At 40.1% G+C, this 27,087-nt stretch overlaps 1 protein-coding gene across 1 annotated transcript in view; it reads left to right on the forward strand.

Moving 5' to 3' along the window:
- LOC119425045 (netrin receptor UNC5D) overlaps positions 1–27,087 on the forward strand; it is a 215,966-nt gene that overhangs the window by 41,938 nt on the left and 146,941 nt on the right. Inside the window, exon 4 of the mRNA XM_037692571.1 lies at positions 10,582–10,788. Coding sequence (XP_037548499.1) covers positions 10,582–10,788 — 207 coding nt within the window. The remainder of the gene's footprint in view (positions 1–10,581; positions 10,789–27,087) is intronic.

The raw sequence follows: 27,087 nt of genomic DNA on the forward strand, positions 1-27,087 counted from the left end.
AAACATTAAAAGCCCTTTTAAATAAGTAGGTTTTCAGTTTGGCTTTGAACAGAACCAGATCAGAGATGTCACGCAGCTCATAGGGAAGAGTTTTCCAGGCTCTTGGGCCTGCACCAGAAAAGGACCAGTCCCCCCATTGTTTGCACCTTGAGCAAGGCACCTCCAGCAGATATTGACCAGCAGACCGTAAAGCTCTGCTGGGCTGGTGGACTTTTAAAAGTTCTGAAATATACGGTGGTGCAAGGCCATTCAAAGGTTTAAAAACAAACAGCAGCAGCTTGAACTGTGTCCTAAAGTGAACTGGGAGCCAGTGCAACAATGAAAGGACAGGAGTGATGTGTTCATATTTACATGTGTTGGTCAACAAGGGAGCAGCAGAGTTTTGTACAAGCTGTAAACAGGAGACTAAAGACTGATTTATACCGACATATAAGGCGTTACAGTAATCAAGAGCTCACAAAGGCATGGATGGCCTTCTCCAGATCACTACGGCTAAGGAGTGACTTTACTTTAGAAAGCAGACGGAGCTGAAAGAAGCTGGTTTTCACAACAGAACTGATCTGTTTATCTAACTTTAAGTTACAGTCAAGCTCCACTTATAGATTTTTTACCACCTGGTTGGAATGGGGAAGCGGAAAACCTATACTGGGAGAGATGTTACATGAATTACTGGAAGCAACAAATAAAATCCATTCAGTTTCAGGATAAAGATAATGGATGGATGGATATAATTCATTATTTATTATGTTAAATAGTATATGTAAAATATGATCAAAATCAAGCAATAAGTGATAATAATCAATGAGGAAAGTACGATTATTCCCCTTTTTAATAAAATCAAATAAATGTTGCTTTTGTTTTTGTTTTTTTTTGTAATAATGTAATATAATAAAATTATTTGTTATTTTGTTCAAGGTTATGAGGCTGTCAGAATATCATACCAGCCCATGCCTATTTTCCTCAAAAGCTATTGCAGAACCTGTGTTTCTTTTAGAAATGTTTGTTTACGTGCAGGCAGACACACAAGCAGAGACGGGAAGAGAAAATAGAGCCATCACTCAGCCCTGTGGCTGTGATATGTCGTTTTCTTTCGGAGTTGGCTAAATGTATCTGTGCCCCTTATGTGTTATTGCCAGACCGAAGCATCGGTTGTAGATCACTGTGAAAAGTGTGAAGCGTAGGCCTCAGCAGCCTCCTAAATGACAGCACTGAAGCATATCGAGGCGAGATGAACCAATAACTGCCCCGCGCCGGCCTCAACATGTAAATGAGTGAATGTTTTGAGAATGTCAAACAGCAACTTGGTGCTCTGCTCCGCTGCACCAAGGGGTCTTATCACAGCGTGGTTCAATGTAAATACAGTAAAAACATATAAGGTAGCTGCTGCTCTCTTTTACGCTTTGATTTATATTCAGCAATTTTATGATCAGAGACATTGTTGCACAATTTCCAGGGATAGTTATGTGCTTGTAAGCCACACATCCCAACAGCAGCCTGAGGTTAAATGGCACCAGTTTCTTTTCATGTGTCTCCATTAATCTGTCTGCTGCAAACCCATCCAAGAGCTAAACAGAATAGGAAAATAAGAAGTCTGTGTTTCTTTGAAGGAATGAATATCAATTTCTTTCATGCCAGAGTTAAAAAAAAAAAATAGATCATAATATGTTGAGAAATGATGATGGCTGTTTTGGTCCAACCTTGAAAATAATGTTTTATATATGCTGATGCAATGTAATGTCACACTCAGCATATGTGTGGTAATGACTCTCAGCCACTACCAAATAAAATGTTAGCTGAATGTCTGTAAGACTGACTGCTGGGCGACCAGCTTCAATTGGATTGACTCCAAAAGGTAATCAGTTAATCAGACATTTATGTGAGTTTGATTAAAATCTGTCATGAAATATTTGGCTAAACAACAAAGTTTACTCCAAACATGTGTATAAAGCCTTTTGCATGTTTTAAAGCCAGTTTCTGGGAACTCCACAGCATGCTGGCTTGAAACACGTCAATAAGGTGCTATTTATACGACAGATTGTGTTGGCAGGCCTCAGATTGACGAAGTCTTTCGGATGAAAGACAAAATGTTTCTTCAAAGAATCTGTCCAGATGACGATTTAACCTTTTTTGTGAGTTACTCCAAACAGTTAATCACATTTTTGACACTTTTCTTGCCCATTCTGTTGGCATTTATAATTTTTGTTGTGATCATTGTCAGCTGTCCACAACAAAGTTAATATCTGTAAAAATTTGACAGACATTTTTGTGTTGGCTAATGTTTAATATCTGTGGTGACCATCTTGAATTGGTTGAAATGTATTTAGTTGTTCTTGTGCATCTAATAAATAATTTGTAAGAGTTTAATTAAACATCATTTAATGAAGTGTTAGGAAACAATCTCTTTCACTAACATTGTTGACACAGTAAAAAGATGTGAAGATTTTAAACAAACTTTTACTTGTAAGGGTGTTCATGGACAGAGCACAATACAATGTCACAGAATGAACCCCCAGCCTGTTCTTCTGTTGACTTTTATAATACCATCATCATCATCATCATAACACATGAACATTTCAGTAGTCCAGCAAATTTAAGCCAGGTCCTCTGGATGGTTTATTTTTTTATTAGATGTTTCATCCTTCATCCAAAGGACTTCATCAGTCCGAGGAGACACAACAAACTCAATTCCACAAGCAGCACACACACATAGTGGACCAACCAGTTTCATGGTGATAAGATGATTTCTGGAGTCCGCTCTCTCCCCATTGACTCCTGTGAGGTAGCCATTACCAAAGTGAAAACCATCTTATCACCACCAAACTGGTTGGTTCACTATGTGAGTGTGCTGCTTGTGTGATTGAGTTTGTTGTGGCTCCTCGGACTGATGAAGTCCTTTGGATGAAAGACGAAGTATTTCAACACAAAGAAACAGTTCGTCAGATCTGACAACTTTGTTGGATGAATCGGAATATTTCATTGGGTGTTCTCCGTCTCTCACATCCTACATTCCGTATCTGTTGTAGTGAGACGCGTGAGGTACGTGTCACTTGTTGTATGACAAATATATGAATTATATATGCATACAATATTCACGAGTTCTTCATTTTTCTGACTGTAAATGCCGTGCATTGAATTTAACAGAAATGTGAACGAGAGACGTTATTTATCTTTGACCCATCAAATGAATGGAATCATTTATTTTCAAAATCAAAGTTTAACATCAAACATTTACATTAATTTGGCAAAATATGAAAATAATAACAGACAGTTTCACAGAAAATGAACTTCAAATCACTCGGCGGTGATTTGAGGACTTTGCTTCAGACATTTCTAAAAATATCTGTACTGATTTATGAGAGAGAAGAGTTTAAGATTAAATTGAGATTTATCTTACAGAGGAAATGTGTGAGGGAATTTAATCTGTTTGACCAGAAGTTGCACGCTCCGTCAGATCTCCAGCCTGTCCACGGTACACTTTAGTCGAAGAAGAGGCCGTTACCTGGTTGATGATAGATCAGCTCAGTAAGAATCCTTTTCAACTGATATCAGCGTCTCCGTTGAAAACAGCTAAAATCCTCGAAGAGTCGTGCGTGGTTAGTTCAAAACAGAATTATAATCCCAAAACCTCTGGATTCTTCATTGCTCTGAAACTTTCAGAACCGGCTGCACTCTCAATCTGCTCATTCTGTTGGACTATCGGACCTGTTGTCAGCTCTCAATCCAACATCTCTCAGAACTCTCAATCTGTTAGACTCTAGAATTCTGGCTTGAACTGGGAAGTTGTCACATTTTAAATGAGTTTACTTCCTGTTCAATTTAGAGCTTTCTGATTCGTGGAAGGACCAGAAAGAGGTGTGTTTTTGACGTAAGGTGTTTATCAACAGTCGAGGTCAGAGAATGAAACTTGTTTAACATACAGAAAAGATTATTGCAGAAGCAGCAGACTTTTTGGAGTCTCACACTTTGTAATCTTCTGAAAAAGTTTAAACATGACATTTCTTCTTCAGTAAACATTTAGCTGACCGAAGCCTCAACTTTCACACACTTACGACTTGCTCATTTCAGACAGAAAATCAAGAAAGGCATATTCAGGTGATTTCTTCTCTGAATGAGGAATAAAAATCATTACTTACTGTTTATGTAAAATAAAAATGAGTAGTTCTTTTCAACCTGTAAAGCATTGAGTGAACTAACACAATTTGATTATCAAAACATTTGTAAGACAGCAATGATTATAAAGAATTGTCTTTTCTGCTTGATTAATTCAAGAAAGAAAGTTCATCAGATGGCCCAGACTTATTCAGATCAATGAAAATAACAGTCTCTGTCCATCTGGTAGATTTGAGGTCATCTGGTTCACTACACTGTCATGATGGCGTCAGGGAGACGTTGCTCAGAATGGTGTGTTCAGTCCGAGTCAGCCTCCAGGTCTAGATGAAGTTTTATGAGAGACAGCAGGGGAGCTTCTGAGTCACAATATAAAAGCATTCACGTTTTAATTATTCACGATCTAAAATAATTTCTAACAGGAAGTTTGTTGGGGCAGCACGTGGCACAACTGGTAGAGCTGCTGCCTCTCAGCGAGCAGGTCCCTGGTTCAAACCCCGGTCCAGGGGCCTTTCTGGGTGGAGTTTGCATGTTCTCTCCGTGCATGCGTGGGTTTCCTCCGGGTACTCCGGTTTCCTCCCACAGACCAAAAACATGCATGTTAGGCTGATTGGTAACTAAATTGTCCCTAGGTGTGAGTGAGAGAGAGTAAATGGTTGTTTGTCTCGTTTGTCTCTATGTGGCCCTGTAATGGACTTGCGACCTGTCCAGGGTGTACCCCGCCTCTCGCCCAGTGATTGCCGGACATGGGCACCGGCGACCCCTGTGACCCAAAATGGAAGAAGCATGTTGTTGTTCCTGAAATATTTTCCTTACAGACATAGAGTTGTCCCGCTCCCCTCAGACAGGAGGTTAAAGAGCAAGCGTAGAACCACTAAACTGAGGAACAGCTTCTACCCTGAAGCTGTTAGACTCATGAATATCTAACCAGAAAAATCACTGTAATTCAGAGATTCTTTATTTGTCATTTGCACCCCGTGAGGTACATGTGGTGGAACGAAATAATGTACACAGGGCCCAGTTACATCCAACAATAAAAATGTAAAAGAAAAAACAGCAATAAGATCTAATATATGAACTAAGAAAAACATCAACTAAATATACACTAAGCACTAATAGCATAAAAACAATACGCTGAACAGCAGCACAAACATGAGTCTGTGTGAGCAGATGAACACAAATGAACAGAGCAACATGAAACAGATCAGCAGCAACATGAAACAGATCAGCAGCAACATGACACAGATCAGCAGCAACATGATGTGATTTTTCACAGGGATATTCATGAATCTAACAGCCTCAGGGTAGAAGCTGTTCCTCAGTCTAGTGGTTCTACACTTAACGCTCCTCAACCTCCTTCCTGAGGGGAACAGGGCAAAAAGTGTGTGCGCTGGGTGAGTGGGGTCCTTCATGATGCAGATGGTCCTTTTCCTGCATCTGGAGGTGTAGATGTCTGTGATGGTGGAAAAGCAACTTTGATTGGTGATATGTGCTGCTGATTATCCATGCTGCTGATCTCATGCTGCTAATTATTTCATGCTGCTGTATTCATTCATTCGTACTCATCTACCCACAAAGACTCATGTTCGTGCTGCTGTTGTTCGGCATATTGTTAGTTACTAGAGGATATCTTAGATCCTTATTTACTGTTTCTTTTTACAATTGATATTTTTGCTATTGTTGGATGTAACTGGGACCCTGCGTACACAATGCCGTTCCACTTTGTGCTGTGAATGACAATAAAGAACCTTGAAATGACCAATGGCAAAATTTTGACTAAAATTATTTTGCAATCTGTTAACATTTAGATAATGGGTTGAGGCTCCGTCTCAGCTTTTATCATACCTAATCTTATGTTATTGTTTATAAAACTGACCAAGTTTTAGCTATTTTTGTGACTTGTAACAGTTCAAATACCAATAGTAAGCAGTTGTACATTCAATATGTATAGTCTATGAGTTTCATTATAATCCTTACTGACAGTGCACAGACATGGGCAAAAACATAATCGCCCACCTTTTTTGCAGTGCTTATTAACATTTCTAGTTAACAAAAAGCATCCTAACTTGAGTAAAACCGGTAGTGCACATGAAATAATTGTCAGTAATACTGTAGCTTTCAGAGTGGCATTAAGCTGCCCCGTTAAGCATTATTTACGATGCTCTATTTTCAAACGTGTTGGTACTTAAAGGGCTTTGAGAGCATCTGACAGCTAAGTGTTTGTGTTTTGTTGTTCCCATCTATCACTGCCTGGCTTCTGCAAACCCTGCTATGTTTTTTATGATCAAAACACAAATACACGGTGTCAATTCTGCGTGCACGAAACAAAGTAGAACGCTCCGTACAAGAGAAGCTCGCCTAGGGCTAGTCTTTTTGAAATTAAAAGCATGTCTCTTTGTTCAGCTCCACATCCAGGAATGAGGGAGAGAATGTGAGTGTTGCGCACAGGGAAGAGGAGCGCCGAACAAGTGCTGTGATTTTCCTGGCCAGGGAATCACAGAGACCCTTTTATCTGTTTCCCTCCATCAGGAGACATCCAGCAGGAAAGGTAGGAGGATTAGATTAGCTGGAGAAAAGGAGAGAGTGACTTTTCTAATCCTGACAGGCTTTTCAGAGGTGCACCCAAAACATGGAGAATGCAGCGGGGAGCTGGGATCAGGAGGGGAGGGAGCTTAATGGTTTGCCTCAGTAAACTCTTCACACTTGCATGAAAGTGGTTCCAGCAAACGGATTAGTCAGAGTATAATTACAGTTGTGGGCCTCAGATGTATCCAAACGTGTGCTGAAAGGGTTAGAGCGCATTGCCTCTGTCTTTTAGCACAGCTAACTGTTTTTAGTGAAGATCAAAGAAAAGTTTATGGCACTAATGTGGATCTGTTAAGGTTTTAATGAGCTGCTTGTTTTAATTTATCTGCATTCATTCCAAACCCACTCCCTCCCATATTTGGCATCTTAACTAAATGGAAAAACCTTGCTTTAATTAAAATAATACATGTTCAGTTGATGCTGGATGATAATTTTATGCTAGAGATTAAATCTTAGATTGCCTCATGTGGAGAAATAGACATTTTGGTCAAATCCTGGAAATACAGTTATGCACAATCTCATGCAATACGTTGTATGACCTCATAAAATCAATCATTTAGAGCTTGGAGTGTGTGTTGTGAATGATTGTCTGCTACTATTGCACATACTTTTATAGAAGGGAAGTCTGAGATTGTCATCAATGTATGTTCCCATACAATGGCAAAATTATTTCTCTGCATTTAACCCATCACACCAGAGATACACCCAGGTGGAGCAGTGGGCAGCTATGCAAGTGCCCGGCGAGCAATTAGGGATTAGGTGTCTTGCTCAAACACCACGACTTGTGGGAATGGCTCGGAATTGAACTGCAACTTCCTGGTCCCAAGTCGGCTGCCCTACCTCTCCCCTATCTCAACCCCTTTTAGTACAATAGTTGTCAAATGCACTGAGGTATACTGTAGCCAGATTTGTCTGCTAAGATTACTTACCCATCAATGTGGCTTGACTGCAAAAGCTAATCAATTGCAGATGCAATGCCAACATATGATCCGAGAGTTTCAAGTAATATCTCAAGATGTTACAAACTGTGTTGTGAATTAACCTCAACCACTACCACATGATATTTAAACTTGACTGATTTACAGCCATTTTTTAAGCCCAGTTTAATGGGATTCACTCCAAAGATATATCAGTAGTAGTATAGTAGTGAAGGTTTAGTATATTTAGTGATTACTTCTGAGAGTTTCACTAAAATTTGTTAAGTGATTCAGGAGATATTTGAGAGAAACAAAGGCAGAGAGGCAAGAACACCAACATCAACATTCACCTTTTGACATCGAGTGATAATCACATTTAAAGTAAAATCAAATGCATCTATGGTTTACACATCTCTTGCAATAGCAATCTTTTAATGTTACACATCTGTCTAATTTACTAAATGAATTCAAAGGGAGATTTGCACCTCGAGCTTGGTTGTCAACCAAACGTCTTTTTTTGTGCTGGCACAGTTTAACAGCATTTAAATGATAAGTTATATAGTAATTAAAGGAAAACCTGCCCAAATTTAGGTAAATAGCTCTTAAGGCAATAAAGCTTTTGACTGTGAAAGGCCAAAGGCGCTTAGGCTATACATTTAGCATCAAACAAGTGATGTCGCCTGAGAGCTGGTAGTAATTATGTCTCATGAGAAAAACTAAAGAAGAGAAGAAATCTCACATTTATTTTAAGCAAGAAGACTTGACAGCAAAATTATAATTCATCTTCTCCTCCAGTAATGAGTTAAACAGTAAATAAATCCAGTTGTAACTGTTTTACTTTCAAAATAAACATTTAATTACTCATTTAATTACAGCATTAACAACACATAAAGGAGTTATTATCACAGTTGTAAGGAGTGTCTCTGTCCTTCATCTTTAAGAATCTGTGACGGAACATTTTTCTGTTTCTTTCTGCCACTTTTGTGTCTGATGTCTTCAATGGTCATAGTTAAACTGCAGCAAGAACGTTTGTGTTCTGATGCATACAAAGGGTAAACTACTCGTACCTGCTGAGGTGGCTAGCAAGTTTGTGCCAGATTATATTTAATGTGACTTGCTTTATAAATATGAAATTTATAAATATGAAATGTATAAATATGAAAGATAGTTGGGTGAAATAAAAGTAGCTGAAAAGGTGTTCTGTTCAGTCTTAGTGAACCGACTCACGAATGTGTTGAAACATCTGTTGATTCATATTTTAACATTTTGTTTTATTGTTTAGAAACTGATTAGAAAAACCGCTGGCATTTTGAAAGCAAAATGTTTTTTCATTTTTCTAAAATATGTAACAGCTCAAGGGCTGATGCAGATGTTTCCGTTTGTCATTACTGCCCGCCACCACAGGCAAATGGGCAATAAGGTTTTGGACCATCCAACAATTTTCAGTCAGGTCATCTGGACAGTTTATTTATTTATTTATTTTTTTTGTGCTGAAACATTTCACCTTCCATCCAGACGGCTTCATCAGTCAAGGAAACACACAACACAAACCTGATTATTCCCCGAAACAGCTTACTCCAAAGTGGAACAAACCAGTTATGTTTATAGGTGAAATGTTTCAGCACAAAAAAAAAAAAAGAAACTGTCCAGATGACCTGACTGAAAATTGTTGGATTGAATACCTGGATTATTGAGCATGGACTTTTTTTTTTTAATAATAAGTGTTTGTTGTTGTATTATTTGCATATTGTAGATTTTTACAAAGTCATGCATTGTTTGAAAATGATGACACATGGACAGAAACATATTCTGCTTGGTTAATGTTCATACCATTGATGCAGTGATGTTCTGGAACTGATTGTTGCTAAAATCTGGGTAATCTTGTTCTTTTTTAAATTTGTGAGTAAAAATTTCATAATTTCATTCATCAGGCCATATGAGTCTTTTAGACTTTGATGGCTTTATTCTTAAAGGAAGTTCAGTTGAGGGAAAAGCACTTCTAAATTTTACTTACACTGTTTAAAAACTTGTGAATTTGACATAGCTTGCATAATTTAGATGTGTCATGTTTTTATGAATTTACGGTGATTATATACTGTTAAAAAAGTGAATTCCAATAAAAGAAGCTGCAAAAACATCATTAAAGTTGTGGTTTTGTGCTTTCTAAGATTAATTTCTACATAACACACCGATGCATTGGCGAACCAGAGGTAACTCTCCCGAAGCTTGCCAATTAATCACCTCAAAATAATAAACGATAAAAATGTGGAAAACCAGAAAACTGTAAATTATTAAAATATAACTCATGTATATTTCACTATCTATGTGTTGGCTGTTTCTATGCATTCTGTGATAATGTATTAAGTATGGCAATGCTCTGGAGGATTTATTAGTTTAACGTTGTGTGAACAACTGTATCACAAGATGGTAATAATGGGGAATTGTTGTTATTATGTTCATTTTATGGTTTGGATGAGTAAAAGAGGACACGAGCCAGGGCTGGACAGAGAGGCAGATTGTCTTGTCTCAGGAACAAGTTTGTGATGAATTCTGTTGATGTCACTAAATAATTAACACAAATTTCCTAAATTTTGTTATGTTTGAGGGCAGCACATTGGCTCAGTTGGTAGAACTGTTGCCTCTTAGTGAGAAGGTTGCCACTTCCAATCCTGGCCTGGGACCTTTCTGGGTTTCCTCCCACAGACCAAAAACATGCATGTTAGGCTGATTGGTAACTCTAAACTGTCCCTAGGTGTGAGTGAGAGAGTGAATGGTTGTTTGTCTCTATGTGTCCCTGTGATCGACTGGAGACCTGTCCAGGGTGTCCCCAGCTTCTAACACATTGACTGTTGGATATAGGCACCAGTGACCCCCCTGTGACCCACAAAGGGAGAAGCGGGTAAAGATAATGGATGGTTGTCATATGGATGTCATGTTTGAATCGTATTTGGTTTCCATGTTTTTTCATTAGGTCCCAGAGGTGAAGCTCTGCATCATGGCCAGTCTGGGACCCTGCCCCGCTTCCTGGAGGAGCCCGTTGATGCCTACATTATTAAAAGCAACCCCATCATGCTGCGGTGTCAAGCCCGGCCTGCGCTCCAGATCTTCTTCAAGTGCAATGGAGAGTGGGTCCACCAGAGCCAACACATGTCTCAGGAGATCACTGATGTTGTGACAGGTAAGGTCAAATAACGGAAAAGCTCTTTCTCTCTGCTGACCCCTTCACTTGGGTGATCTTTGTAAAGATGTATGTATAAATCCATGATTTTGAAGCAGTGCTAAACTAATTACAACACATTAATTTATCATAGAAGAGGTGTCCTTTTCTTATTCAAAGGTTTTTTTAGGACTTTGTTTTGAAAAGACATATCTTCTGTCACTTTGTGCTCAAGTATGTTGAACTTTCCTCAATATTTCACTTCTGTACCTGTTTCACCACGGCTGTCTTTTAAATGACATCGAACATTCATGCCAGGATCACTGTCTGGACTGAAGCTTGAAGGTGTTTCCACACCTGCAAATTGTTTTGAATAAAAACTGGAGCTGAATATTAAAAAAAATAATAATGCTAATGTCAGTTTCAGGGTTGTAAGGCTGCCAAGATGGAGAAACTCCAAGGGGGTTCAATCCAAAACACTAATACTGCAACAACTTTATTTACATCAATTAGAATTTGTGCTTTTTTTCCCCCCAAGATTGTTTTGTTTGTATACATATATTTTTTTTGTTCACTTTCTGTAGTGTGATCCATGATTAAAGTATGAAGCACCAGGGGTCCCCACCACCAACACCAGAGCATTATCTGGAGTTAACTTCACCACAACACTTTCAGATCATTCAAAGAAAGAATTAGAATAAAAAAGTAAAGTACAATTAAAGGTACACTCTGCAACTGTTTCAGCTTGACACCCACATCTCATTGTTATGCCTTTTGTGTCTTGCATTTTTACATTGTGTTTGCAATATGTAGAAAATATCATCACAACATTCATCTGATATTCTAACACACAGCATGATCTCCAGTAGATTGGAAATATTTCTGGGTCATTGAAAGTTTCTGTAGCACAAACATATGAATTAAATAAATGCCTTGTATCTGACAAAGTAGAAAAAAAATCTTAATTTATAAAGAAAACCAGTTGTTGAGGAAATTTATGGGATGCCGTGTCAGTTATAGAATGGCTTCTTCATCTATGCAGTGGTTCTTAAACTGGGGTTCACAAAAAAAAATTGTAATTGTTTTTTGTTTACAAGCACGTAGATGTTCAACAACCTGTTAAAATACACAAAAATGCAGGAAGACACATCTACAGTACTTTATTAAACAATTTCTGAGGGAGGAACCCCCCCTCCCCCCCCCCCCGCCCGCACATTCCAGCATCAGTCAGTTCATAAATGAAGCCCTGTTGACAACCTGTTCTGATTCTGTTCAGTTTTATGTAAAGAGTTTTCTGTGGTGATACATTTGGGGGAGTGGTGGCACAGAGGCTAGAGAAGATGGACCTGTGATCAGACAGTCGCAGGTTCAACTCCTGGTACCGTCAACATCAAAATGTGGGTGGAAAAGGTGAAACACTCACACCTGCCTCGATCCTCATTTGCCCCACTCTGGGCCCTTGAGCAAGGCCCACAACCTCCACCATCTGCTCCCAAAAACAGATCTCTCTTGAAAATGAGTTCTCGTGACTCAATGACACTACCTGTATAAATAAAAGGTAAATTAAATAAACAATAATTTATGTGAATAGGTAAAGTTTTAAAGTGGTTTTTGATACTGTTCATTTTCTCAAAACTGTAATTTTTGGAAGTTGAAATTTAATTTTTTGTTAATTTAGTGTGTACTGAATGAAAAATACATCATGCTTAAAAGTATAAAAATTGTATTAACACTATTAAAGAACAGGTCTTAAGTATTTGTTACACAAATATTTCCATTGCATTAAAGAGACAAATTTAAGAAAATTATTTACTAAACATGAGGGTGATGAGGGGTCCCTGAACCCAAAAAGTTTGAGCACCCCTGATCTGAAGAATATATTGTGAAGTGACATTACAGAAAACAAAACAAACAAAAAATTAATAAACAAAAACAAAAAAACTTAAGTCAAACTTGAACAAGTTCTCGCCCTGTGACTGGGTCTCAGCTAAAGGCTGAGCTGTGAGGAACTCCATTCAAATTAGGCTTTTTGTTGGTTTTATCATTGTATTTTAAAACAATTTCTAAAATGGACTTTTGCTAAAAAGTTATGTTCAGTTTTTGCAGTAGATGTGAAGATAAACAAACACATTTAATTTGTTGGTTTAAGACAAAGAAACAATTTATTTTTGTAACTCGTGAATTAATTCTTCAAGTAGTGAATTACGACAGAGCAGACGTTCAACTCTGAACACATTTGTCTCCCTTTTTTCTTGCACACGGCATGTCGCTGACATTTTAGACCAATGTTTTCAGCTTTAAGATGAGACTTTGAACCCTGAATGCAATCTACAAGTGATGCAACTTCCTGAAATACAGTTGTTGTTGCCATTTTAACTTCAAATGAATCCATTAAAATCACAAAGAAAACCATCCCTTTTTTTTTTACTACCTTTGGCTCTTCATGTTGCATCAGTCCATGGAGGAAATAAAGGATTCCCTTTTGTTTATACACCAAAGTGAACAATGCTGTTTTCTACTAAAATTGCTTTTGTTGGAAATCCATCTGGTGATGTCAAATGTAGCAAAGTTTTGTTTATAATTCCAGCGAGGACAAAAAGCTCATTGTTTGGTTATGTGTGCAAAAAAAAAAGACAAGCATTTAGGTATCTAGGACCCTCATTAATTTATCTCCTCATTTGTGTCAGGTCCGATTGAATGTAAAATATTTATGAAGCTCCTTTTGCTGCAATTAGTGCAACAGTGCCGATGCTTCACTTAACTCACAGCACCAAGCGTTATCTCCCCTAAGAGTTACTACTCGAGTTCCTCATTTATACCGACTCTGCTGTGGATTCATAGCTTTCCTCCCATCTGGCTTCTTGTCGCCATTCATATCTGTTTCCACTGGGACAGGCGCAGGGAGGAGAGCGACTGAAAGAAAAGTATCTCATAAAATAAAACGCTCTGCTGGGACCTGGACTGTGGCAGGATGTATCCTCCTAACCATAACGCACAGAAAGATGTAACAGGATGCATCTGGGATGGAAGCATTTTATTAGACTTTTGTAGCCTTAACTATTCCAAAAATGTGGGAGAATCAAAGAAATAAAAACTGTTAACGACTTGTTCTCAGTATGCTTCTCTTCTGCTGTTCTCAAGGCTGTTTTCCATTACTTTGAGACAGCTGTTGTGTCTGGGATGAAAGCTGCAAAAGAAATGTCTTATAGACATGCAGCTCTCGCAAAGTTTGCATTTAGTCTTGGTTGTGTGGGGAAGCTTGTTCAAACTGCTTCAGAAAGTCATAACTTGATTATCCTACCAGGAGAGAAGATATACTTTTATTGGGTCCTGTCTCTTTGCACAATATCTTTGAAACATTAGAGGAGTCTTTTATTGAACTTAACTGAGCAAATGTAGTTTATTAAAGCAGATGAATCAAAGTGAGTGAATTCTAAGTTGACTCTATTTAAAAACATAAAAGAACTGGTTTGTTTTGTGACAGCCAGAGCAAGCCGTCTCTTTAAACACGTGGGAACATCCCTCAAGGGAATTTTGAGTTTCTGTAAAGAACTGTTGTTCAAAAAGACACTTTATTTAGACAGATCTCAGCTTTTACTTGAGTTTTACTTGCAGCAGTGGTGTAGTTTATGTGATATGAAGGCATACGGAGTATACCCACTAGAAAAGCTTGGGCATTTCAGTATACCCACTTAAAAGTGCCCAATGATATGTGACATATTGTTGGGCTGCATCATTGTCCAGGTAAGGTAATATAATGTTACCTGCTAAATGTTGTTTTTTTTTGTTGTTTTTTTATTGCTTTTGGAAAAAAATTTGAATCAAATTTTTTTTTTTTTTTGGATGATTGTTTCCTCTAATATTGGATGCTGTAGAGCTGGAAGGATTTTTACTGATTTTTTTTTTTTTTTTACTTTTGGAAATTTGTTTTGATGCGTAACCATAACAACAAGGTTTTTTTTTTGGGGGGGGGGGGGGGGGGTTACACCTGGGAGCTGCTGATTAACATTTTAAAGCTCAAAAATGTCTACCTCAACTACAGCCCCAAATCTCATATGAGTTGAAAAAGAGGCTCTGTGTATGCATTCCCATCTACCTGCCGGTTGTGCTCGAGTGCCTGACCACTGAGATCATAAGATCTCCTAAGGAGATCCTGGAACTAGCAGGAAACACAGCTTGTGACAGCAGAAGGACGGGATCGTCCACTGACGCCTGCAGCCAGCTGTCCTCAGCGACGAGGAGCTCGGCAGTCTTATGGGAGGAGTGTCCATCACTCTGGGAGGAATTCTGCCTGGCATTTGGGCAGTCCTGCAGCCTCGGGGAACCAAGGTCAGCCGAGTCTGGGTGGACAGATCAGATGGCACCTGTGGTTAATTTCTTCAGATCCACTGTGGGATGGACCTTTAGAAGAAATCCTTCCTGCCTACAGCCATCAACATCTATAACATCTCTTAACTAAACAAGGATAACGAGTTAAAATAACATTTAATTTCCCTTTGGGATTAATAAAGTATTTTTGAATCAAATTGAATTTGTCAACACATTTGGAACATTTTATAGACACACTAAGTTGGTTCAACCTGTTTTTGTATAATTAATACTTCAGTACTTACTACTTAATACTTGAACACGTTTGGCTTTGATACTGTTTTATAAATTCTATAGCATGTTTTTAATACAAGGCCAAATGTTGTACAAAATTTGTTGAACATTTATTCAAATATAAGCATCACAGAACTTTTGAAATGTTCAATATGCTTAAAAATCAAAATAAATTAACAAATACATTGTACTAACTGGTGTACTTCGGTTTCTAAGCACAGTATACCCAGTACAAAAATGTAGACTACACCACTGATTTCCAGTAAATTAGTATTTTAATGTTGCCTATCTATCACTGCTGTTTTAATTAAATATGTTTATTTGTGGATCTTCTTTGCAATGCCAAATGGCATTTCTGATTCACAGAGTGACATTTATAAACAATGCTGCATAAAAGTTTAACCACACTAAATTTGGATCGATATAGGAATTGAGAATTTAGAACATTTTTGGCTTTTGGCTCCTGCTTGGCAAATGAAGATTATTAACAAAGATTATGTATTTTAATTACAATTATCCATCTATCCATTATCTTTACTTACTTCTTCCATTTTGGGTCGCGGGGGTCGCTGGTGCCCATGTCCAACCATAACTGTGCGAGAGGGGGGAAATAGTTACGATAGTTACAGGCAGTTATGAATCCTAATGCACTATGATAGACAGCATCCAACATCTGCAGAGTGCTTGTAGGAGCGTTCATGTAAATAATGTCACCGTAGTCCATGGAGGGAAGGAAAGTCACAGATACAAGGCATTGCCTAGCATTGAGTTAGACAGGGTCTATTTCTGAAAATGAAACTCAATTTAACTTTGTTTCTTTACCAAGTTTTTGACGTGGGGCTAAAAAGAGAGATGTGAATCGACCAAGATAACCTAATATTTGTAGAAATTGAGAAACTCATTAGGGGCACCATTCAAGGATAAAATCAAAGGAAGAACTGCTGGAACCAACTTCCTATTTGAAAACAGCATCCCTTTGGTTTTGTCAGTGTTTAGGACAAGTTTGAGATGGAACAAATCTGACTGGATGATGTCAAAAACAGATTGCAAAAGCTGAAAAACCTTAGCAAATTTTAGCTCAACAATAAACAACTGTGTCATCTGCTTAGAAATGTAAGGATGCATCAGGGATGGTCTGACCTACATTACCTATGTAGATTGTGACGAGGGTGGGTCCTAAGACTGAGCCTTGTGGTACACCATTTTTAACCTTTAAATAACTGGAAGAAGTACCATTATGTAGAACACTGCCGCGGATCTGAGGCACAGTTAGTGAACCAACCAATGGTGTGATCTGAGAAATCAATTTCTGAGAGCTTATGACACAAGATGTTATGAGCCACAGTGTCAAAAGCTTTAGACTGGTATAAGTAAAGTGCAGCACAATAATCCTTAGCGTCCAATGCTTCAACGATGAGGCAATATTTGAATGTGAAACTGCAGCTTTTGTTTGAGGTGGGGGATAGAGTCAATGATGCAGATAGGTGAAAGCAAGGAGTCAGATCCTCTCAGACAGAAGGGGGAGGCTCAAAGTGAAAAATTACAAAGAAAAATTGATTCTGAATCAGACAGTGAGGACTTTGGTAATAATATGGGTGATCTATTATTAGATTCAGAAGAGGAAAGAGGAAAAGAGCACTAATAATGCCACACTCCTGCCTGTGCCCGATTCCTAACGTGACATCTGAATATTTGCTAGTGTAGCATTCTTTTTCACTGGTTTTTCATTTTGAAGGAAGAAGATTTTTTTATAAGCTTGAAAAATTATTGGCAATTGTTTGGTTAGTCATTAGCCTAGCCTGGATTAAGACTTTTGCCTCTTTCCCCAAACATATTGCTATAAAATTGATCTACTGTAGCTGATAAGGAACAAACTACTGATAACTCAAAGAGAGAACATTGTTTAAAAAATGAAATGTTTTAGAATAGAAGCAAACTGACATTAACATAAGCATGAAGTTGTGATCCTCAGTCTTTAAATATTGACCCAAAACTTTAAATGCTTTAAGTAAAGTTTTTTTAAGCATTCACTAGAGAATGAAATGTTCCCAAATTGATTTCCAAGTAGACACCAAGCCTGCACACGTTCCCTCTGACAGCAGTAAATAATATGAAGTCTTTAAACTGTCATTTCTTATCACATAATTGAATTTACTCAGAATAAGTTTTAGGCTTAAAATTGATCATTTAAAATATTGGAAATAAACATTCAATTAGAATAAAAACAAAACGTTGGTTACGTACTGTAACCCCAGATTCTATGAGTATAGGTGCAGCCCTTTAAGACTTTCGCTAGTGGGTTTATCCCGTCATGCGCAGCACAACACTGAAAACTTTAGTGTGGGCCCCACCCCCGGTCCGTATAAATTACGGTAAGACCAGGCAATCGGCTCCCAAATAACATTTTTTCTTCAGCCATTTAGGAACCAGTGAGGCCCAGAGCTTAAAGGGCTGCGCCTATACTCATAGAATCTGGGGTTACCGTACATAACCAACGTTCTATTTCATATAGGCTTCGCCCTTTAAGGCTATCGCTAGTGGGTTAAAGGCGGAGCAGGATGTAGTCTATGCCTCACTGGGTCCTTTCAGACACAACATGAAGCACCTGCTTGCACATAAAAAAACATTTCATCACTCAGCCTTCTGAGTGCGTAATTACTCGCTGCGTAATTGCATGCTCCATGCGCAGGAGCGCACCGGAGAAGATCTCTGGTGAGGAAAAAGGCTGAGACAGCAGACCTGCTGCTGTGAATAGGAACAATGGAGGATACGAATTGTAACTGTGTAACAATGAACAGAGCAGACCAACAGCTCCTCAGGATGAACCGATTAATAACAATAAAATCAGCAGTCATGAACTTGTGGCTGATAATAAATATCTCACACTGCGACTGCATGCAGGCAGGTGTGAGCTCAAAAGTGAGGCTCCATGAAACAAATAATATTCATTCTGTCAGAACCCTGACATGGAGAAAGTAGAAACATCACGTAGATAAAAACGAATAATTGAACACGGCGATGACCAGGCAGCCACCATACAAATATCCTCCACTGTCATCCCTCCATGCAGGGCCTTGGAGGATGAAAACCCTCTGGTGGAATGCGCTGAGATTTTCTGGAGGATCCAGCCCAGATTAACTGTAAGCTTCAGAAATAGCCTCACGCAACCAGTGTGAGAGGCGATGTGTGGATAGAGGGCGTCCTGAAGAGCTGTCCCTGTAATGCACTAACATACACTGAAAGCAGCGCAGAGCGGCCGTGTGCACCACGTAACACGAAAACACTTGCATGGGACAGAAGGAGGTGAGATGTTGCTTCCTCCTCAGAATTATGAGGAAGAGTATAAAACCCATCCAAGGTTATCACTCTCGATCTGAATGAGCTTGTGATACTTTTCAGAGCAGGGTTAAAACGCAGTACAGCTGAGCTGCCATCAGCCTCAATTCTGAGACATGAGGGAGCAACAGAGAGAGCAGATAATCACTCACTCTCTTTGCCAACATCAGCGCTAACAGCAGGGCTGTTTTAAATTATAGAAATTTAAGTAAAGCCTGATCTAAAGGCTCGGAAGAAGCTTTGATCAGAGCATGCAGGACCATCGTTAGGTCTCACTATGGAGCTAGTGGACGTGACACAGGTCTGTGTCTCTGTACATCTTTCAGAAAAACCTTCATCAGCAGGTGGTTAAGAACTGTTCGTCACCGAAAAACCTTGTGACAGGAAGAAATAGCTGCAGCATAAGTTTTAATTGTGCTGAACGCTAAATTTCTGTCCATCAGTTGCTGTATAAATGACAGCACGCCACCTAGTGGACATGAAATGGCCTCCACACCTTTCACTGCGCACCAGCGCTGAAAAACTGTCCACTTAATGTGTACAGCGTTGTGGTGGAAGTAGCTCGTGCACCCTGAAAAGTACGCACCACATCCTGTGGAAGGCCCATCTTTTCTAAACAGATCCATTCAGCGGCCAGACCCAAAGATGATGACCTATTTTTGAGTAACTCCTAATAGCTCTTCCTGCCTGGAGGAGAGTGCCCCCCCCCCCCCCCCACACACACACACACACATCAGTTTCCACAGCCGACCCGATATCAGTCGCTGACTGACAGATTTGGGAACCACGAAGCGCTTATGCATTCGGGAGCTACGAGGATGACTGACGGTTCTTCCTCCCGGACCCGGCCCAGGGTCCGTGATATCAGCAGGACTGGAGGGAATGCATAAAGGAGCATTTTTGGCCACGGGCTAAGAGCGAAGGCGTCCACTCCTAATGGTGGGTCGTCTCGTGGGCTCAGTGCGAACCATAATTGACACTGGGTGTTCTCCCGTGTGGCGGACAGATCCACAGCTGCTCGGCCAAATCTGCTCCAAATCCGAGAAATCAGCTCAGGATGGAGGTTCTAGTCTCTGTGGTGGGGACCGCCCCTCGACATGATATCTGCTCGCCTGTTCAGGACGCTGGGAATTCAATTCAATTCAAATATACTTTAATCCCAAAGGGAAATTATTTAATATGTGCAATATGGCCTCTTTGAGATGCTGTAGGCCACCAGAGCAATGTTGTTGTTCACCGCAACTGCCTGGGATGTGCACTAATGATCTCAGTTGGAGAGCTTTGTCACTCTCTGGTCATGCTTCCCTGCAGGGATAGGTTGTCGGTCCATCCTGGATTTGACGGAAAAACACCGATCGGTAAAACCCTCCACTCTGGAGATGGAGGTGAAGGGGGGAGACGGATGTCTTCAGCTTGCCTGGCCCAGCTGCAGCCTCGTTCCAGTGTGACGCCACAGCTGGACAGCGAGGCCAGATGGGATCAGGGCGACGAGCCGGGGCAGAGCCAAACCTTTCCGCCAAATCATCCTATCAGGGCAGAGGGAGGCGAGGGACGGAAAAGTCCCTTTGTGTTAGCAGCCTCCTGGATTATGCCGGGCAGCTCCAAGAGGAGGGCACCGATGGCTGGGAGTGGTGTGGTCACTGACATGGGAAGTCCCGAGGTGGCTGAGTATCCGCTCGACCGCTCTTCTTCCGTTACTATGCTCTCTAGGAGGGAAGGGGCAGCGAGGTTGTTTCCAGTATCACCTTTCTCGGAGGAGTCATTCAATTCACTGCGTGACTCTGCGTCAAAGAAAGGTGGTGGCGTCGTCCCGCGCATAGCATCTCGCCACAGAAAAACACTCAGCGGAGCTGCTCCCCACATTGTCTTTTTCAAGGGAATCATCCGATTCAACGCGAGGAAAAAACGCTAGAAAAGGCGATGGCGTCGTCCAGCGGGTAGCGGCCCTCCACAGAAAAAACACTCAGCGGAGCTGCTGCTAACATCGCTTTTTTTTGAGGGAATCATCCGATTCACCGCAAGAAAAAACGTTAGAAAAGGTGATGGCGTCGTCCAGCAGGTAGCGGCCCGCCACGGAAAAACACTCCTTGGCACTTACCTTGAACAAGGCTGCTCGTCTCTGCTTCTCCTCAGGAAGGAAAAGCTCACTGGGACAGCAGGAGGTTGGCGTGGCAGAGACCAAGGCATCCTTAGCAAAGGTTGTGCCGGTCAAAGCTGGACATCTTTTCCTTCTTCGTTCTTCTGACAGTGCTAGCTAGCTGGCTGAAGAAAAAATGGGAGCCAATTGCCCGGTCTTACCGTAATTTATACGGACCAGGGGTGGGGCCCACACAGCCGGTGGGCATGGACTAAAGTTTTCAGTGCTGTGCTGCGCGCAATGGGATAAACCCACTAGTGATAGCCTTAAAGGGCGAAGCCTATACAAAATAGAACAGTAAAATTATTATTTTCATCATCTTGTTCCTCTCAGTTATATTATGTGTATTCTGTTAACTGCTTTACTGATGCAATGTGAAAGAATAGTTTTATAAGTTATCTCATTGTAACTCTGCTGAAATCTAGCGTTTGCACTTATCACTTAAATTTCTAAAGTTATTTTGCCTTTCCCAAAAACTAAGTAAAATTTCATAACTCTTTTTTTGTCAACAAACTGGTTATTGTTTGTTTTTTCCGTTAGGTTCACTACAATCATTGCCAACCACTAAAAGGAAAAACTGCAATAGTGTGTGTGTGTGGGTGGGAGGGGTGTGTTAGCAAAATATTTCATGAACCATGATCTATGATAAATGAAACTCAATCATTGGATGACAAGAATGGCACCTGCACTTCATGGATTTTATTCCATAAAGCTTTGGAGTCTTTAATTTCCTCATGTCTCATTTTGTGTGCTTTCAGGAGGAACAGTTTGCTGAAGGCTATAGCTCTACACCCGGAGCATACTGCTTGTGCCGAACCATTATCCAGTCATTGTTCCTGATGAGTCGTGTGTCACTTGTTCCTTTAACTCTTACCCAATCAGAAGCTGTGAACAACATTACTCTGTGGATAACGTTTTTCACCTGGATCAGTTGTAGCCTAAAGTTGCTGATGCTGATGCTGTGTACAGGCAGGTTTAGGAGAAGTGGGGGTGCACAACAAAAATTGATGGAAAAGAAGGAGGAAAAGAAACTAAAAGTGCTGGTATGCCATACTCAAGAGTGCCATCTTACTTCAAGTGCTGCCTTTATTTCAGTTGCTTGAGTATGTCCAACATAGTTGTCAGGTCATCGGGATGGTTTGTTTTTTATTAAATGTTTCATCCTTCATCCAAAGGACTTCATCAGTCCAAGGAGCCACAACAAACTCAGTCCCACAAGCAGCACAATCACATAGTGGACCAACCAGTTTGTTGGTGATAATATGGTTTCTGGGGCCCACTCTCTCCCCCGTCGACTCCTCTGAGGCTGCCATAGCCAAAGTGGTTCAAAACATCAAAGTTCATGCTCAATAATCCTTTTGACTTGACTTAATTTTGTTGGATTTTTTACCTGGATTATTGAGCATGAACTTTGCTTGAGTATACTTCCAAATTTAAAAGTCTGTAAAAAAAAGTACATTTATATTTGTTCTGACCTGGGATTTAGTGAGTTGTTTGTATCTGCCACTAACTGTGTCATCTCATAGAGAATGAGGACCCTCATGGTATGAAAATAAACACCTTTTGTTGGTTGAAACACAGCTGGTTGTTCATCCTGCTTCATCTGTTGGAAGCAGTAGAGCAGTAATGCAGCCTAATATGGTCTGAGTCCGGTGACAAAATGGCCCTCGGGTTTAGCAAGGAGGAGGAGGTTGTAGTTATTAAAGCAGTAAGCTGTGAATTAAATGCAGACAAACACAGCACATGGCACTGTATGACCAGAGGGTTTAACGATAAGGACAGATGTATTTCCCAAGGCAGTTAGGGACACATAACCAATTTTATCATGCTGTGTATTTTTCTCCAACTTTAGTCTTTTTACCTCTTTCTATCCTGTGCTACCAGTAACTTTAAGTTCTTTTACAATACACATGAGAATTAAAGGCCTAGCAATCTTTGAAGCAATGTATATCACCCGCTAGCTTTCATGCCAGAGTATTGAAATAAAATCATCTTATGCTGAGAAGGGACAGAGTAGTAGTTATACATACAGCAACATGGACAAAAATATTATCGCCTCTCTTCTTCGGTGGTGAGTGATAATAACTAGCACAATACACTGTTTATTTCAACTAAAGTCATATTTCATGTTAGTTTTCAGCTCACAGAACACATTTCCGAAAATAAAAATGTGCTTAATGCCCATGCAATGGTTCAGTACTTCATACAGGTTTTTCATTATCTCTGAGAAATAAACGAGACATCCCAGCTTCCCATGACTGAGCAGCTTGTGACAGTGTCTGACTTTTGATTTTTTTCAATTATAGCACAGAAAATAAAACTTAACTTTGTTTTTAGTTTTCAACAACTCTATATTGTTTAATCATTTGAGGTAAAATTAAAGTTCAACCTAATTCAAAAGAAAACCGACTTTTCCTATAACTGAATTCTGACCATTTTTTCTTGACACAACAAACAGTTGATACCAGATGTTGAGCAAATCATTTTTGGTCTTTAGATTCTGGGGAACATTGTTGAGCTGCAAAGTGGAGCAGTTGGTTAACGGGCATCTAGAAAGTTGTGGAGGTATGGTGCTCCACTAAAAGAAGAATTTTAGAGATTTAGCACACTAATATACAAGATGGCCCTTTGTAAAGCTAAAACTGTATATTATGTATTTTTAATAGAGGAGAACAGACACAACCCCAGTTTCTTTTTGTTTTGTAGCTAGTCTAACAAGTCCAATCTTTATTGGGTCATGCATCTCTATAACTCTAAGTAGTGATGTATTTATCCATCCATTCATCCATCCATTATCTTTTACCCGTTTATTCCATTTTTGGGTCACGGGGGTCGCTGGTGCCCATGTCCAGCAATCACTGTGCGAGGGGCGGGGTACACCCTGGACGGGTCGCAAGTCCATCACAGGGACACATAGAGACAAACGAGACAAACAACCATTCACTCTCTCACTCACACCTAGGGACAATTTAGAGTTACCAAACAGCCTAACATGCATGTTTTTGGTCTGTGGGAGGAAACCGGAGCACCCGGAGAAAACCCACGCATGCACGGAGAGAACATGCAAACTCCACCCAGAAAGGCCCCTGGACCGGGGTTTGAACCAAGGACCTTCTCGCTGAGAGGCAGCAGCTCTACCAGTTGCGCCACCGTGCTGCCCGTGATGTATTTATGATATTCTTTATAAATTAAAAATTATTTCACTTAGTTAGAAAATTCACTTCATCTTTCCAACTATTACCTCTGATTCTCAATAAAATGAGACAGCTTTAGAGGTGTCACTAGAACCTGAATTGTGTGCAGATTGTTTTTGTCCCATTGATCTTATCAATTGTCAGAAATATTAGCTTCATCCAAACTATTAACATGTCTGTTAGACCTTGTCCTAACCAATTTTCTACTTTTAAACTCAGGCAGAAGTTGTGGGTTTTGGACATGAGCACCTTAGGAGCAAACTTTACAGCCTTTCACTTTCTTGATGACATTAATTTGACCTAACATAAATAACATTGCTGTTATTCCATCCATCCATCCATCATCTTCCACTTATTCCAATGTCAGGTTGCGGGAGCAGCATTTTGAGCAGGGATGCCCAGACATCTCTTTCCGCAGCCACATCTTCCAGCACTTCTAGGAGGATTCTGAGACGTTCCCAGACTAACTGATACATATAGTCCACAGCATGTCCTGGGTCTTCCCGGGGTCTCCTATTGCAGCCCACTTGGCCCTCCAGTACTCCTCAGCTGCCTCCAGTGTCCCACCAGCCAACAAGGTCTAATAGGACTCATTCACCTTAGCAGCCTCCCAGATTTGTGGTGTCCATCACCGAGTTTGAGGATGGCCACCATGAGAAGCACAAAAAACCTTGCGGCCACAGCTCAAGGCAGCTACCTCAACAATCGAGGCTATGAACTTGGCCCACTTGGATTCAATGTCCCCCGCTTCAGCTGGAATGCAGTTAAAGCTCTCCCGGAGGTGTGAGTTGAAGATCTTTCTGATGGGTTCTTCTGCCAGGTGTTCCCAGCAAACCCTCACCACACATTTGTGCCTACCAGATCTGCCCAGTGAATAGAAAAAGTTTAGGTTGTAAGTCACATCGTCATGTGACCAAAGGGATGCTGTTTTCAAACAGGAAGTCGGTCCCAGCAGTTTTTCCTCAGATTTTATCCTTAAATGGTGTCCCCATTGAGTTTGTTGATTCCTATAGATATTTGGGTATCTTGGTCAACTCACATCTCTCTTTTAAGCTTCACGTGGAAAACCTAGTAAAGAAACTGAAAGTTAAACTGGGTTTCTTTTTCAGAAACAGATCCTGTCTAACTCTGAATGCTAGGAAACGCCTTGTTATCTGTGACGTTCCTTCCCTCCATTGATTACGGTGACATTATTTACATGAACGCTCCTACAAGAACCCTGCAGATGTTGGATGCTGTCTATCATGGTGCACTAAGATTCATAACTGGCTGTAACTACCGTACCCATCACTGCACCCTGTATTCACTGGTTAACTGGTCATCATTAACTTCAGGCAGACTCTCTCACTGGTACATTTTCATCTTTAAATCACTTCTTGGTCTGCTGCCTTCATACATCTCCTCCTACATGTCACTGCGTGAGTGCAGCTACAGCGTACGCTCTCAGGACATTATTACCTGCAGTGTTCCCTCAGTGCGGACTGAACTTGGCAAAAGGGCCTTCTCCTACTCTGCTCATGTTTCCTGGAATATCTTACAAAAAGATCTGAAGCTCTCGACCTTGACCTCTCTAAGTGGCTTTAAAAATCTGTTGGACTCCTGGCAAGGACCAATGCAGACATGTTCCTGTTTTTAGTTTTCTACATTTACCTTATAATCTAGCTGTCATCTTATTTGTAAAAAAATAAAAAATAAAAATAAAAAATCTTTATGCCTTTTTATAACTGTCTATTGGTGTCGCTGTTGTCCATTGTTGTCATCATTCTTTGTTGTTATCAGGTCTCTCTTGTAAATGAGTCCTCGAGGCTCAATGAGATTTACATGTCTAAATAAAGGTTGTGACCAAGACCAATGAGCAAGAAGTGGATCAAATGCTTCAAAGAGACCGAAAAATATAGTGCGGGGTGGGACGCCTGAAAAAGGAACAGCTGAAATCAAAAGGGGGATGGAGAAAAACGTTTGGTGCTCCTGTTCGTATCGTTCATGCCACTTGTTTATCTGGTCAACACAGTAATGATTATTATTTATTATTCCATTAAAGTTAAGTCAGGTCCTCTGGACCTTTACTTTGTGTCGAAACGTTTCATCTCTCATCCAAGAGACTTCTTCAGTCTGAGGAGCCACATCAAACTCAGTCTTTTAAGTAGCACACTTGCATAGTGGACCAACCAGTTTAGTGGTGATAAGATGGTTTCTGGAGTCTGCCCTCTCCCCCGCTACTTGTCTGAAGCAGTCATGACTTTGTTGGATTTTTTAACGGAGCATGAAGTTTGATTTTTTGAACCACTTTGGCCATGGCTACCTCAGCAGAGTCAATGGGGGAGAGGGAGGACTCAAGGAACCATCTTATCCCCATCAAAAGAGTTGGTCCATTATGTGAGTAAAGTGAGTAAACCACTTATGGGACTGAGTTTGTTGTAGCTCCTCGGACTGATGAAGTCCTTTGGTTGACAGAAGAAGCATTTCAACACAAAGAAACCATCCAGAGGACCTGACTGAACTGTGTTGGACATGTTGAAATGTTCATGTTATGTTGCTTTACATTCTTAGTCATCCTGAACATAAGTTGTGAAACAGAAGTCCATCTGTCATTAAAAACAAATAGTTCTCAATAGTTTTTTCCACCAGAAATTTGATGACTTAAGAATATTTAAGTCATAGTTACGCTCCTAAAAATGTTGGATAAAGCGAAGCAGCCCACAGTGCTCTTATTACATTCCAACAGAAAAAAACAGAACAAATAGTAGCTGACTGAGAAAGAGAAAGAAGAAATCTTTAAAGAGTTTTAAGCTAAATCAGTGTGGATCTATTGCTATCCCTCGACAGAGCCAACACGCCTACTTTAGACTTTTGTCAGATCACAGTAGAACGAGATAAATTAGGAGGGACTTGAGCTGCAGCAGAGACTGCTGCTTCTGTTTGGGCTCCATAAGGATTTTCAGCCTGTTAAAAGACTGAATGATTCCAGAGTTTGAAGCGATAAATCAATCTTTGTCACTCTGTCACATAAATCTGTTTGAGAAGTACAGCTTTGTGCATGTGGATAAAAAA

Source organism: Nematolebias whitei, chromosome 18, assembly GCF_014905685.2.
Source record: "Nematolebias whitei isolate Nwh7 chromosome 18, NemWhi1, whole genome shotgun sequence".
Classification (NCBI taxonomy): domain Eukaryota; kingdom Metazoa; phylum Chordata; class Actinopteri; order Cyprinodontiformes; family Rivulidae; genus Nematolebias; species Nematolebias whitei.